The sequence below is a fragment of the Molossus molossus genome, unplaced genomic scaffold, assembly GCF_014108415.1.
Source record: "Molossus molossus isolate mMolMol1 unplaced genomic scaffold, mMolMol1.p scaffold_m16_p_1, whole genome shotgun sequence".
Lineage (NCBI taxonomy): Eukaryota > Metazoa > Chordata > Mammalia > Chiroptera > Molossidae > Molossus > Molossus molossus.
This window is the reverse complement of record NW_023425344.1, coordinates 189,529,630-189,545,324: the sequence shown is the minus strand read 5'-3', so window position 1 is coordinate 189,545,324 and position 15,695 is coordinate 189,529,630. Positions and strand designations below refer to the sequence as shown.

General features: G+C 37.4%; 1 protein-coding gene across 2 annotated transcripts in view; it reads left to right on the top strand.

Annotated features, from left to right (window-relative positions):
• Positions 1–15,695, top strand: part of DMXL2 (Dmx like 2) — a 146,714-nt gene that overhangs the window by 89,795 nt on the left and 41,224 nt on the right. For both annotated transcript variants that reach the window (XM_036244322.1, XM_036244332.1), the window contains exons 16-19: positions 1,742–1,861; positions 5,308–5,535; positions 7,208–8,887; positions 12,760–12,870. In XM_036244322.1, coding sequence (XP_036100215.1) covers positions 1,742–1,861; positions 5,308–5,535; positions 7,208–8,887; positions 12,760–12,870 — 2,139 coding nt within the window. The remainder of the gene's footprint in view (positions 1–1,741; positions 1,862–5,307; positions 5,536–7,207; positions 8,888–12,759; positions 12,871–15,695) is intronic.

The following is a 15,695-nucleotide window of genomic DNA, read 5'->3' as shown; positions in this document are numbered from 1 at the left end:
GGCATGTGCCCTGACCAGGAATCAGACCCGCAACCTCTTGGTTCATGGGTCGATGCTCAACCAGTGAGCCACACCAGCTGGGCAGTAGTTTACTTTCTTTCAGGAACAGCTAGATGTTCCAGGCTTGTCTTGTAGCTGTCCTTTACAAGAATGGAGTCATTGCTCCAGACTGTTTCTTTTAATGGGGAATGAGATTTAGAGACCACAATCTGGACCCAGACACTGCTCATTGCCATTGAGTTGTCATGGATTTTTATGTTCAAGGAAAGTTTTTGTTGTCCTATGTAGATCTCATTTCCATATATGAAGAGTATAATTTACATATATGAAGAACAGGGAAAATTATGTCCTTAAGTAATGGGTTTTCATGAAAAAAAAAATAGATAAATTTTCTAAAGTCTCTTCTGTACTACTACCACTGCCCCTACCCCATGATGTTTTTTTTTTATCCTCACCCGAGGACATTTTTCCATTTTTTGTTCAGATAGAGCGGGAGGGAGAGTGAGGAAGAGAGAGAGAGAGAAACATCAATGTGAAGGGACACATCGAGTGGCCGCCACCCGCACGACCAACCAGGGCCGGGGACAAACTGCAACCAAGGCATGCGCCCTTAGCGGGAACCGAACCCGGGTCTCTCTGTACCACAGGCCGTCGCTCCAACCGCTGAGCCAAACCGGCCAGGGCCCATGACGTTTTTTAATGCTCTTTTCATTATAGGAAAAACAAGATAAGTGTTTATTTCATTTTTTTTCTTTTTTAAAAAAAGTCCTTAGCCGAGGATATTTTTCCATTTATCTTCAGATAGAGTGGGAAAGAGGGAGGGTGGGAGGGAGGGGGAGAGAGCAGGGGTGGAAAAGAGTAAAAGAAACCTCAGGGACAGAACCATAACCGAGGTATATGCCCTTGACTGGGTTCAAACCCGCGACTCTTGGCCCCTGGGCCGACACTCTAACCGCTGAGCCAAACTGGCCAGGGTTCATTTTTTCCTTTTAATTGCCAGTTATACGGAGTTAGTGCCCCTGACACTTTGAGGGGCGTCCAGTGAGACTGGCGTGGCTCTTGTACTCTCCTTCCCTCTTTTGCTCTCTGTGTGTTTCTGTCTCTTTTCTGTCTTTCTCTTCCTTTCTCTCCTCCCTCCATTTCTTCTTGTTCTTTTCCTTTTTTTCCTGTGTGCCCTCTCTTTCTCCTTAGGTATTTTTATGAATTCATTTTTTAATGTAGTCATTGTAGTTAATAAATTGTATTCATTTTTATTCTCTGATGCTCACATTGCCCATCATTGCCCATCTCTTCGTGTTGGCTTTTGTATACTTTTGACGCAGTCCCATTAGTCTTTAATAGCTAACTTTTGGCACAAAAATTATGTAAAACTGCTTCTAAATGTCTATTCTTTCCTCTCCCTCCCAACTTCTATGCATATTAAGAGATTTTTTTATTTTATTTTTAATTTTTTTTTCTTTATTGATATTAGAGAGAGAGGAAGGGAGAGGGAGAGAGAGAGAGAAACATCAATGAGAGAACATCAATTGGCCGCCTCCTGCATGCCCCCCATTGGGGATTTGGCCCACAACCTGGGCATGTGCCCTGACTGGGAATTGAACTGGTAACCTCTTGGTGCATGGGTTGACACTCAACCACTGAGCCACCCTGGCCAGTCTTAAGAGATGTTTTTAAAAAGTGTCTTTTCTTTTAACCCTATAGAAACATATTAACTTAAATATCCTTTTCCTTTGAACAATAGGGTATCGCCCACCACCATTTTCAGAAAAGTTCTTTCTAGTAGTAATTGAAAAGAACAGCAGTAATTACTCTATTCTTCATATGTGGCACCTTCATCTTAAATCTGTACAGCCCTGTTTAGGTAAGTAATTATATTGTCACTTTAATGTAGAGATAATGTGAAATTTTATTTCATGGAATATACTTTAGATTATTTAATTCTTTAATATGAAGATCTAATGAACTGTAAATCGAGTTAGTGAATTGAGCTATGTATATGTCAGACTTTTCATTACAATGTCATAAATCATTAAGGAAACAGGTAAACCTAAAAACATTATGAACACATTAAACATAAAAAAAAGCTTGATTGACATTTTCCCATTAGTACTTAATGTTTATTATGACTATGTCTCTATACATTAGTTTTCTATAGAATTAAAGTACTTTTCTGTTGATTAATACATAATGCTTTCTGATGCAACGAACATTAGCTTTAGTATCACTGAGAGAAGCAAATTTGCTATTTAGAGAAATATGGTTGAGCATCTGAAGCTCATAAGTAGAATTGTTTTGGTAACACATTAGGAAATGTACCACTGATAAAAAATTATTTCAGCCATGCTTTTGCTCTGTGCATTTACATTAATTTCTTAACAAAGTAGAAAATATTTAGTATAAAGCAAAAATATTGATCATAGATCTTTGTTTTTAAAATAAACTGTTACTTTTTAAGAGATAATTCTTAAAATGAAGAACTGCATATCAAACTGAATCTCCTTTAAACTACTTAACTAAAAATATTTGAGTTATTAAAAGATTTTATTCTTTCTTTCTTTCTTTTTTTTTTAATCCTCACCCGAGGACATTTTTCCATTTTTTGTTCAGATAGAGTGGGAAGGAGAGAGAGTAAGAGAGAGAGAGAGAGACATCGATGTGAAAGGGACACATCGAGTGGCTGCCACCTGCACAACTAACCAGGGCTGGGGACAAACCGCAACCGAGGTTCATGCCCTTAGCGTGAACCGAACTCGGGTCTCTTTGGACCGCAGGCCAATGCTCTAACCACTGAACCAAACGAGCCAGGGCTCTTTAAAAAAAAAAATTTTTTTTTTAATTGATTTTAGAGAAAGAAAGGAGAGGGCGAGAGAGATAGAAACATTGATGAGAGAGAACATCGATTGGCTGCCTCCTGCACACCCCCCACTGGGGATTTGGCTCACAATCTGGGCATGTGCCCTGGCCAGAAATTGAACCGGGACTTCTCATCTCAGTCCATGGGACAACACTCAATCCACTGAGCCATACTGGCTGGGCAGGAAGAGAATTCTTAACTCACCAGAGAATAGGGTATTTTCTAGAGTTGGGCACAGAGCCAGGAATGGTTCTGAAGAGATTAATAAGGTAACAGATCCCTGTGGTAGGACAGGAATCATGTGAACCTTCTCTCCTCACTGCTTATGAGCAGAACGTCCCACTGTTGTTCTCCTAAAGCCAGGGCTAGTGTAGAGCTGCTTGCTTACCTTTGTGACAACAATGTATGATCACAAACAGTAAGATTATAGTAGACTGAAACACACAATATGCTCTTTTCAACTATGGCAGAAAGCACCTATTTTTTGGTCCTAACATTTGCAACAGATTTAACAGTGTATATTGCCATTCACAGCTACTTCTTGAGTTCATCAGTGTGTTGAAAATCCTGCAGTGTTTGAAAGATAGGCTTAAATTTAGATGGGGAAGAAACATGCTGAGTAATTTGTAGGTGCCAGCCACTGAGATAGGTGCATTACATATAAGATAGATATTATCCCCACCTTACTAATGGAATAATAATATTAAGTAACTTGACCAAGTCCCACATCTAGCCTGTCACAAAACCAAGTTTCAGTGTCAGGTCTTTAGCTCTAAAGCCTTTGCTTTTTCCTGCAAATCTCATTGTCTTTCTTAGTATGAGAGATATATATGTGAAAAATACCTGTTTTACGGGGAGAAATATAGATCAACGTTTTTTGAAGATGAGAAAATAGCCAGAGACAGCGAAGTGCATTGCCTAAGGAATACACTAGGTGAACAACATCTAGTTAGTGATAGAGCCAGGAGTAGTACTTATTCAAGTTCGTAGTCTTATTCCATTTTATGAAAGATGTTTCCTATTTCCTCTTGAGTGGTCTGCCATTGTAAAATAGAGTGACATTTAACTTCTACCAACAGCAAAAGGGGATTGATTAGTATGTTTTGGTATTCTGGTGCTTCTTTAAATGTACAAAGCGATAAGACATCATCCTTGCCCTTGATGAAGTCATAGTCTAATGGGGGGAGACAGACACACAAACAGATAAATATAATACAAAATGTCCCTCACATGAAGCAGAAGCACAGGTAACTGAATCTGTTTAGAGATTTACAGTTCACTTTAATGTGAAAGATTGAAACTCTTTGGAAGAAGATCAAGGTCAGTGTACCTTACAAAGCCAGTCAACTAATACTATCTAAAATTTGATCGGAACTTTTATTTTTTGTATTTGTTCTTAAAATCATTCTTTTGTTTTAGCACTTAATATGTAAAAGGTTTGTATTTTAGTATCTTCTTTGCCACAGTTAATTATATGACCTGAGGAAAATCATTAAGTTCTCTGAGTTTAAATTTATTAAGTGAGGCAGTACCTTATTATTTCTCAAAGTTTGATTCATGACTCATCTATTTCAGCAACACCCAGGCTGCTTATTAATGCAGATTTCTGGGACCTACCCCAAAAGAACTAAATCAATGTCTTTGTGGTTAGGCCTAAGAACCTTGATGTTAACAAGGTCCTAGCTTTCTTTCTTTTTTTTTTTTATCCTCACCCGAGGACATTTTTTCTATTTTTTGTTCAGATAGAGTGTGGGAGGGAGAAAGAGAGAGAGAGAGAAACATCGACGTGAAAGGGACACGTCGAGTGGTTGCCACCCACACGACCCAACCAGGGCCGGGGACAAACTGCAACCGAGGTATGTGCCCTTAGCGGGAACCGAACCCGGGTCTCTCAGGACCGCAGGCCGACGCTCTAACCACTGAGCCAAACCGGCCGGGGCGGTCCTAGCTTTCTATATGTTTTAAAAGTTGAGAACATTGGACTAGATAGCTTAACTTTTTTTCTAGTTTTTATGTGTTGCGATTCTTTCCTGACAGTGACCCTGTGTGGAGATGCTAAGAAAGAGTAAAACAGTAGCCCTGGCCGGTTTGGCTCAGCGGTTAGAGCGTCGGCCTGCAGTCCAGAGAGACCCAGGTTTGGTTCCCGCTAAGGGCACGTACCTCGGTTGCAGTTTGTCCCTACCCCGGTTGGGGTCCTGTGGGTGGCAACCAGTCGATGTGTCTCTCTCACATCGATGTTTCTCTCTCTCTTAAAAAAAAAAAAAAAGAGTAGAAAAAAATTTTTTTTTCTTTTTTAAATTGTCAAGGTAACTGAGCAAAGTCTGAAAAGTAACCTTGTTTCCAAAGTACTTTTAAGAAACTATATTTCTTAAATGATAACAAAATTTGTTTTTCTACTTCATATGTATAGTAATGATAGTAATATATTCCATAATTTTGTAATTTATTTAAAGCAAAGGCCACAGAAGGTGTTTCATCGGAGAGTCTTCTTTCAGTCCCTGGACAGAAGAATGTAGACTCTTCTCCAGAAGCCTCTCCCAGTGTGAGCCCCATGCCTCATTCTTCATCAATTGCCAATCTTCAAACTGCTAGTAAACTTATTCTGAGTTCTAGACTGGTATACAGCCAACCTCTTGATCTCCCAGAAGGAGTTGAAGTAATAAGAGCAACACCTTCAGCAGGTAAGGTAACAAAACCAGGCAGTTGTAGCTCAGAGCAACCTTCAGTGGATAAAATGCATGAACTCTTCTGAAGTGTTCTCTGTTGACATTGAAATAAAGATTTAGTTTCTAGTAATGATACATCTGTTTAGAAACATGTTTTATAAGAAATAATCTTCTGTAATAAATGTAATCATCTTGACAAAAAATGGTGTAAATATTTTAATGTGAGGTTTCTTGCCTGCGCTATAATTTCCTATCAGTAGGAATACTATAATAGCAAAATTGTGAAGAACAAATACATTCATTTATGAATCAGTGAAGCTTATTTTTTAAATTAAGTCTTTTCATTCACATTATACTCATCGTGTCTCACTTTTATTAAGTGTGCTTGCACTAGAGTTAGCAAATACTTTGGCAAAGAAATGTAGGATACAAACTAGTTTGGCTAGCCTAGAATGATACTCACTTTAACAAGGTAGACAAGGTAGATAAGATAGTTTGGAGGGCGGGTCTGGAAGACAAATTTAAAATGGTCTGTAAGTTGTGGAATTGTAATGGAGAAGTTCCTAGAATAGTATTTTTGGGGAACTGAAATTGGAGGTTCAAGACTATTCAGTTACTGGTGAACGATTTTGGGATGAGGGTTCTTTTATTCATCCCTAAGATGGGGTTGAATTCAGAGTTGGAAAGATCACATTAATAGTTTACTCTGGGTTTTTGTGGCAAGTGCAGATCTAGGCTAGTTTTTTAATTTTTAAAAATATTTGGTAAATTTGGGATATACTTAAACAAGTTTGTTGGCATTGATAATAATAAATTATATTCTTCAGGAGCTTTATAAAATACTTTCACATATGTCATTTGACAGTAACACTCCAAAAGAAATAGTAACTTGATTCCTATTATTTGGATGGAACAGGCTCAGATGTTTGTGTTTTTTCCACTGTTATGAAGGTATCAGTGGAGTGGAACTTGAATATTGGTCTTCTGACCACAGTCTTAATTGCTGTTACCCCAATACCATTATATCTATTCTATCATATCAGTATTAAATGTCAACAATAAGATGGGCAGTGTTAGTCTTTTGCAGGCAGAAATAAATGCGAGGGTCTGGTTCAGTGTTAAGAGACCATGAATTAAACCTGGTAAAAAGAGTGAGATCTAGCAGTCTATTTAGTTATCTGAAAACATTTTGATGGTAGGGGCAGGTCTAGGGTCTGGATTATTTCTGGGCAGGTTAGGGACATTTGAAGGGCAAATTGTAAAGATTACTTAAGCATCTATGATGGAAGAGATAAAAGAGAGAGAATGAAAGTGCAGTGAAGCATGCTGAGGCAAAGGCATAAAAATTACGGCAGATATAATTTATTTATTAAACATTGACTTGAAATTTTAATGAAATATTTGCCTAATTTATGCTTAATTACCTAAAAACAAATTAAATGATTATTATTATTTCATATTTTGATTTTACCAATGAGCTGTTCAGTACTTCTATAACTACCTTGGCCAATGGACATTTAGTGTTGGACACTAGTTAAGGGGGAGCGGGGACTGCAGAGTTATTCTGAAGAAGCTCATAGTGACTTTGGATTGATCACATTCCAGAATTTGCATGTTATTATTAATAATTATTAGCATATTATTTTGTGGTTCCATTATTATGACTGTATGCTTTTTCTTTTTTAAGGCCATCTGAGTTCTTCCTCAATTTATCCAGTGTGCCTTGCACCTTACTTAGTGGTTACAACTTGTTCTGACAATAAAGTACGCTTCTGGAAATGTAGTATGGAAACCAACGTACAGTGTAAAAGTGATGAGAAAGAAACCTATCACTGGAGGAGATGGCCCTTGATGAATGATGAAGGAGAAGATAATAGCAGTACAGTGAGCATTGTGGGAAGACCAGTTGCTGTTAGCTGTTCATACACAGGTCGCCTTGCAGTGGCTTACAAACAACCTATCCAACACAATGGTTTTGTTTCCAAAGAATTTTCTATGCATGTTTGCATATTTGAATGTGAATCTACGGGAGGGTCAGAATGGGTTTTAGAACAAACAATTCATCTTGATGACTTGGTCAAGGTTGGGAGTGTAATTGATTCAAGAATCAGTGTTGACAGTAATCTGTTTGTGTACAGCAAATCAGACGCCGTTTTGAGCAAGGATAGATATCTTATTCCGAATATCAAGCACTTAGTACATTTGGATTGGGTATCAAAAGAAGATGGTTCCCACATTCTCACTGTGGGGGTCGGTGCTAATATCTTCATGTATGGGCGGCTTTCAGGAATTGTGACTGAACAAACCAACAGTAAGGATGGAGTAGCTGTCATTACTTTACCACTAGGTGGTAGTATCAAGCAAGGAGTTAGGTCAAGATGGGTTCTTCTTAGATCTATAGACTTAGTGTCTTCTGTTGATGGTACACCTTCACTGCCTGTGTCTCTCTCTTGGGTAAGAGATGGAATATTGGTGGTAGGGATGGATTGTGAAATGCACGTATATGCACAGTGGAAGCATGGTGTCAGATTTGGAGACACTGAAGCTGGTAGTCCTGATGCAGAAGAGACTGCAATACAAGATCATTCTGTCTTTAGATCTAACATGTTGTCAAGAAAAAGTATTGTTGAAGGAACAGCTGTTGCTGATGATAATTTTTGTTCACCAACTGTAGTTCAAGATGGTGGCCTGTTTGAGGCTGCACATGTACTTTCTCCTACTCTCCCACAGTATCATCCCACTCAACTGTTAGAATTGATGGATTTAGGGAAAGTTCGCAGGGCTAAAGCTATTCTCTCTCATTTAGTAAAATGTATTGCAGGTGAAGTTGCAATAGTTAGAGATGCTGATGCTGGAGAAGGAACTAAACGACATTTTTCTCGAACCATTAGTGTAAGTGGCAGTACAGCAAAAGATACAGTCACCATAGGAAAAGATGGTACTCGAGATTATACTGAGATTGATTCTATTCCGCCACTACCATTGTATGCATTGCTTGCTGCAGATCAAGATGCAACTTACAGAATTTCAGAAGAAAGTACAAAAATACCACAGGGTTATGAATATGAAGCTCATACCAAAAGTCATCCAGAGGATCAGTATTCAGAGCTGTTCCAAGTACAGGATATAACAATAGATGAGATTGATTTAGAGCCAGAAAAAAGAGAAAAGTCAAAAGTAATAAATCTTTCCCAATATGGACCAGCTTACTTTGGCCAAGAACATGCTAGGGTGCTTTCAAGTCATCTTATGCACTCAAGCCTGCCAGGCCTTACCCGTTTGGAGCAGATGTTCCTTGTAGCTTTGGCTGATACAGTGGCTACCACCAGTACTGAGCTTGATGAAAACAGAGATAAGAGTTACTCAGGTAAATATTCTCACTAAAATTTTATAAAGTTATCATTAATAGAACTATTTCTATTATCCAAGAAGTAACTCACATATTAACTTGCAGTCTTTCTTTAAACCTTGCAGGGAAAAGACCTCTTTAATAGACAGTTACTATTACATAACATGATTAGTTGTGAAAGAAAAGACAATTGGGGTAGGCCATGACTTATGCGTATGACTTCATGATGTCTGTGTGCATTCCTGTATGAGTTTTACACTGAAACCTTTGTGTGATTTTGGATACAGTCTTTTGTTTTTTCAGATTGAGTTCTATGGTTTGCTTATTGATTTACCTAGTATTAGTCATAATAATGGTCTATTTGTTAATTTTACTATTGAGCCATGAAGCTCATAGGCACTTCATGGGCTGAGTTTGTTCATCTTTCCATTTCCGGGGGTAAGTAATTTTTATAACTCCCTAATTTTCTCCACAAAGTCTTTTGATAAGGAGGTTTTCACATATTTTAATATCATGTGTGTCTTGCTTAATTCATTCTGCAACCAGAAGATTTTTGGCTGCCCCATTCTCTTTTATGCAGATAGTTTAAGGTAATGGTTCTGATCATAAATGATAATATTAGCAAAGGAAGCTGAAAACGATTGATTACTCATTCAGTAAATATTGTGAAGGAGTGAACAATTACTATGTGGCAGGCATTTTATATACTTAATCATTTATTTATCATAATCTTCTAGTGGGTAGCTGTTATATTTAATTTTATAGATGAAGACACTGATCTTTAGGGAGATTAAGTGACTTATCTAAGATCACACAGGTAGTAAGTGACAGAACTGGGGTCCATATGTGGATAAATTGTTGCCTTCAAGCCTGTACTCTTAACTATTTCACAAGATTTCTAAATTTGAGGAGAAAAGACCATTCCTCAAAGCCACCTTCTACCCTTATAATATATCCCAAAATTTTCCCCTCTGTAGATTAAAATAACTAGAGACCTTAGAGGGTTTTGCCGATTACCGATTTTCTAACAGTGTTAATTTAGAAAATCCTAATCATTATGAGTTTGTGTGTAATAGAGCAATGTTCTTCCCAGAATAGCCTTAAGCCTTTAGTATACACTTAACATATATTAGAGTTTTTACTCTGGAACCTTAAGAGAGTAGCCATTCCACAATCCATCAGAAATAGTTTAAACTTCCTGATACAAAACTATATCATTGGCTAGGTAGTATAAAATGGCTCATCCTGATCACAGTGGACTTTCATAAGGTAGAGAAGGCAGGAATGAATGTCTCCATTTCACAGGTGGGAAACTGAAGCTCAGAGATAAAATAAGTTGCACATCTCAGTAAATGGATTCTAAGTAAATTCTTCCATTTATTCAGGTGAGACAACTTAGAAGCATTCTTGACTGTGCTTTCTCTTCACACCCAATAAGCAGTCCCTGGCAAATGCTGTCAGTTCTGCTATATCTAGAATCCAGTCATTTCTCATCACCTCTTTTGTTACCACTCTGGTCCAGATCATTGTCACCTCCTGCCTAATTATTGACAAAATTTCCTAAACTGCTTCATTCTTGTTACCTCAGTCTGGTCTTCACATAGGAACCAGTGGTTATTCTAAAACAAAATCACATTAAACCTCTCCTCTGCTCAGCACACACCAGTGGCTACCTGCCTCACTTTAGAATAAGAGCCAAATCCTTAGTGGTCTACAAGGCTCTATGTGATCTGTGCTTATTTCTACTCTACTACATTAGCCTCCTTGCTGTCCCACAGACACACTAAGCACATTGCTGTCTAAGGGTCTTTGTACATATTGTTTCCTTTGCATATAATACTCTTTTTCCAGATTTATGCATGTTTTCATTCCCTTACCTCCTCAGATTTCTGCTGAAATGTCATTTTACTGGTGTTCTTCCCTGGCCATCCTATATAAAATAGAACTAACTCCAGTATTCCCATTCTCTCAATCCTGCTTTATTTCTCTCCACAGCATTAATTTCTACTAGACACATCGTTTGTTTATTGTTTGTCTCTGTCTCCTAGAGTGTAAGCCCCGTGAGAGTAGGCAGTTTGCATTATTCACTGCCAAATCCCCAGTACCTGAACCGTGCTTGCTTGTAGTAGATGCTTAATTTGTGGAATAAATAAATGAATGGCTGAATGTATATAGCTAATGGGAAGTAGAGCTGGAACTTGAACTTTGACAATTCAAAACATTGTATTTTCTTTTATTATTATTTGTTGTTAATCCTCACTCAAGGATATTTTGCCTCCCACACGTGCCCCGACTGGCTGGGTATCAAACCTACAACCCAGGTACCTGCCCTTGACAGGGAATTGAACCCGAGACCCTTCAGTGCTCAGGCCAACACTCCAACCACTGAGTCATACCACAGGGCACATTTTAGAAAATGTTATGTGATTCAACAGTCTAAGTACTTCCTAAGTGGCAGTCAACTGGGCTCGCTGCTATTAATACTTTTGCATTGCATTTATCCAATATGATTATTGTTTTGATTAAACTTACTACACTTTCATCTATTTGTTCAATCTTTTTTTTTTTATCCTAACCCGAGGACATTTTTCCATTTTTTTTGTTCTGGTAGAGTGGGAGGAAGAGAGAGAGAGAGAGAGAGAGAGAGAGAGAGAGAGAGAGAGAGAGAGAGAGAAAGAAAGGAACATTGACGTGAAAGGGACACATCAAGTGGTTGCCACCCATACAACCCAACCAGGGCCGGGGACAAACTGCAACCGAGGTACATGCCCTTAGTGGGAACTGAACCCTAGTGTCGCTGGACCGCAGGCAGACGCTCTAACTGCTGAGCCAAACCGACCAGGGCTATTCAACTTTTAACTAAAAGTAAATTTCTGGAATTAAGGTATGATTCAACTTTGATTGTGTAACACTATCCTGGGGAATCAAATTTCTTTCTTTCTTTTTTAGATTTTTATTTTTGAGGGAGACATCAATGCGAAAGTGAAGCATCAATCACCTGCCTCCTGCATGTCCCTCCTACAAAATATTACCTATTTAATTATATAATAAATGATTTCACTTTGGTTATATAATTCCTGTCTTCAGATCTCATCTGAATTCACGTAGGGTATATTTTTAAAAATTGTACCTAACTTACTGTAGTTAATATATTTTTTCTGGCTTTTGAGATCTTTCTCATTTATTATGAGTAGCTATAATTACTGTTACCTGTATTAATAGTTAATTATATTTCCCCAGTCACTTTTAATATATGTTTTATTATTTATAGATATTTTATAAATATATTTTAATTTTTTTAATGTATTTTTTAATTGATTTTTATAGAGAGTGTAAGAGAGAGGGAGAGAGAGAAAAACATCAATGTGAGAGTGGAGCATCGATCGGCTGCCTCCTGCACACCCCCTACCCGGGTATGTGCCCTGACCAGGAATTGAAACGGCAACTTTTGGTGCAGGGTATGTCCCCCAACCAACTGAGCCACAGCGACCAGGGCTGTAAAGATTTTTTTTTCTTTATTGATTTTAGAGAGAGAGAAGCAGCGAGAGGGAGAGACAGAAACATCGATGAGAGAGAACATTGATTGGCTGCCTCCTGCATGCCCCTCACTGGGGATTTGGCCCACAACCTGGGCATGTGCCCTAACCGGGAATTGAACCAGTGACCTCTTAGTACATGGGTCAATGCTCAACCACTGAGCCATACCAGCCTGGCTAAAGATATTTTTAATAAAGATATTAAAGTATTCACAAAGGAATACACTCAAAATTATTGTATATTTTTTGTGTAAATTATCATTACTAAATTTATTGTTTATTTTCTAACTTTTGATTGGTTTGTGACCTGTTGTATTTCTTTTTTCTTCAACATATTTTCTGTTTCCATTACAGGAGGAGACACATTGGATGAGTGTGGATTGAGATACCTGTTAGCTATGCGCTTGCACACATGCCTTTTGACATCACTGCCTCCTTTATACCGAGTACAACTACTTCATCAAGGTATTTAACTTCTTGTTTGAGCATCTGCACAACTTTTATTCAGTATAGAAGTGGCTGGTGTACTCATAATTGTGTATAAGTATTAGGTAAATCATATGCAAACCTATCACTAGACTTAAGACCTTCCTGTCACATAGTACCTACTTGCCTTTTTTCTATGTATCTTTCAGCTCTGTTCTGTGACTCTTGCTCATCTATTTCGGTTTCTCAGACTTTGTGCAGTAAGGTTGTAGTAGCTTAGCAGTAAACCTGATATGCCTGACACTGTAACCCAAAGTGGTCCTGAATTTCTTTGACATATGATAACTTTTCTTTAAAAATTCTGTAAATTTTGCCCATGTTATTATTTATGTTTATTTTAATATAAGTATTATATTCTAAGTTATTTCTTAATGAGTAAAGCTGATGTTTCAGGAATATCTGCCATATAGTAAGTAAGTAATCCAGCATGCTTCTAGAACACTGCCACCCACACTGTTTGAGACATAAGGATTTATATCAACTGTCTTATTTATACATTAAAAAATTGAAAGTAGAGTTTAAAGTGACCTGCCCAAAATATAGTGCTATTCATTAGTAGAGTTGGAATTAGAATCCCAGTCCAGTGCAGTTTTCATTAGACTGTGTTCCTTTTGAAACCAGTATCCTGGACATAGCCCTGTCATATACGTCTTAGTATTGTAGGACTTGGAATACCAGACTTTACAGTTTTTTATTCTTATCCCTAGCACCCTTTATCTTCAATAATCGTTTTTTGAAAACATGGTTCTGCACAGTAGTCAAATATTCTGTCATGATCTAAACTACATTTCATCTATCCAGTGATTTATTTTTGAAACAAATTTTGCTCTTTGTTTCTATTTGAATTATCACTTTAATGAATGACCTCATAACCTTGCATTTAAATGTTTAAGTGTATGTCTGATTATTTACTTATGTTTGTTTTCCAGTGGTGGAATTACTGAATCACAGGGCTTGAAAATTCTTAACTCTTGATAAGTATTGCCATAGTCTGAAAGACTGTGATAATTTACCTTCCCAAAAGCAGTGTTTGATAATGCCAAAACTTAACCCATTGCCAGTACTTTATTGTCATTTTAAATAATCTATGCCTTTTAGATAGGTTTAAAGAATGGTGTCTCAATGTTATTTTAAATTTTAATTTAAAATGGTAGTCAGATGGTACTTAATCACTTAATGACAGTTGTGTGCCTAGAGAAATTTAAAACACCTTAAATTTCTGAAACTTTGTCAAATTCCATTTTTCCTTTAATATAGTTAAAACTGGAGATGAGAAGGGACTGGTGTTGTAGGTGATGGTCCTGGGGACAACAGTTTTCAGGGAAAAAGATAAGTGGCCAATATTTAGATAGAAAAGCTAAGAAGAACAGAAATAACTTGCAAAGAATAACCTGCCATTGTCAGATAGCTCAGTTGGTGAGTGTCGTCCTGGTATGCCAGGGTTGCAGGGATTTAAACAAATTTTTTTTTCCCTTTATTGATTTTAGAGAGAGACAGGATGGGAGAGGGAGAGAGAGATAGAAACATTGATGAGTGAGAACGTCGACTGGCTGCCTCCTGCATGCTCCCACTGGGGATTTGACCCACAACCTGGGCATGTGTCCTAACTAGGAATTGAACCGGCGACCTCTTGGTGCATGGGTCGTTGCTCAACCACTGAGCCACACCAGCCTGACAGGGTTGGGGTTTGATCTTCAGTCAGGGCACACGCAAGAGATAACTAATTAAAAAATAAAATTAATGCCCATTAGTGCCTCTGTTCTTTCTTTCTAATACCTCTTTTCACTTCTAATATTTAGGTTTCCAAATGCATTCACTGCTCTTAATTTTGCTCTCTAAGTTTAATTTCCTTGACATGCCTGTGTGCATTTTCAAATATTTAATCAAATTTTATTTATGGGTATAGAACATAATATATTGTGTATTATTCTTTTATATTACAAATTTCATATCAGCAAAAGTGTGTATTTGTGTTACTATACAATAGTAATTTCTAAAGAGAAGTGTCAGTTATTTGAGTTAGTAATTATCTCTTAAGTCAGACAAAGATTTAAACAGTGAGAATATTAATGTGTCTTTTAGGTTCTGAAAAACTACAAATTGATGTTTTTAAATTTTGTCCATTTTCCCCCCCTAAATTCCTAGTGGCAGTCAAAGCTTGCTGCATTGATTTTGTGATATGATTTCAAAACAGTTGTGTATAAATGTTAGCAATGGAAAATTTAAAAGACAAGATTATTATTCAAAATGGTCATCATAGTTTTTTTCCTTTTATACTTTCTAAAGAAATTATTTTGAAGCAATAATTACTAGAAGAGTTTTAAACTACATATATGATTTGTATAGTATATAGTTGTTAATGAAAATAATTTTATGTAGTAATACTGATAGCCTTATAATACTGAGAGGCCTGTGTTGTAATGTGACTATCATTGACCTCAGACAATTCTTTGTTTACAAAATGGGTTCACATAGATGGCTACTTTGACTAATCTGGCTTCTTTCCTAGACCTCTCAGTGTTCTTCCCAGCATTCTCACTATCTGTTACCCTTCTGTGTGGTCCCCTCTCTCCTCATGTTTCCTCTTTACCTGCTCTAAGTGGAGTAATAATGTGATATCAGTAGTTAAAACTATTGATAAACTCACTTGTACTTCCAAGTTTGATGGTGTCACTAAACCCATTTTGTTGCCTAGATCCCTGTCAGACTTTTCAGGGCAAAAAAGAGTTTCCCATATCCTATCAATACTAGGCAGCTTTAAACTACTTTCAACCAAGGTGCTAAATGCAGAGGAATGTGCCTCC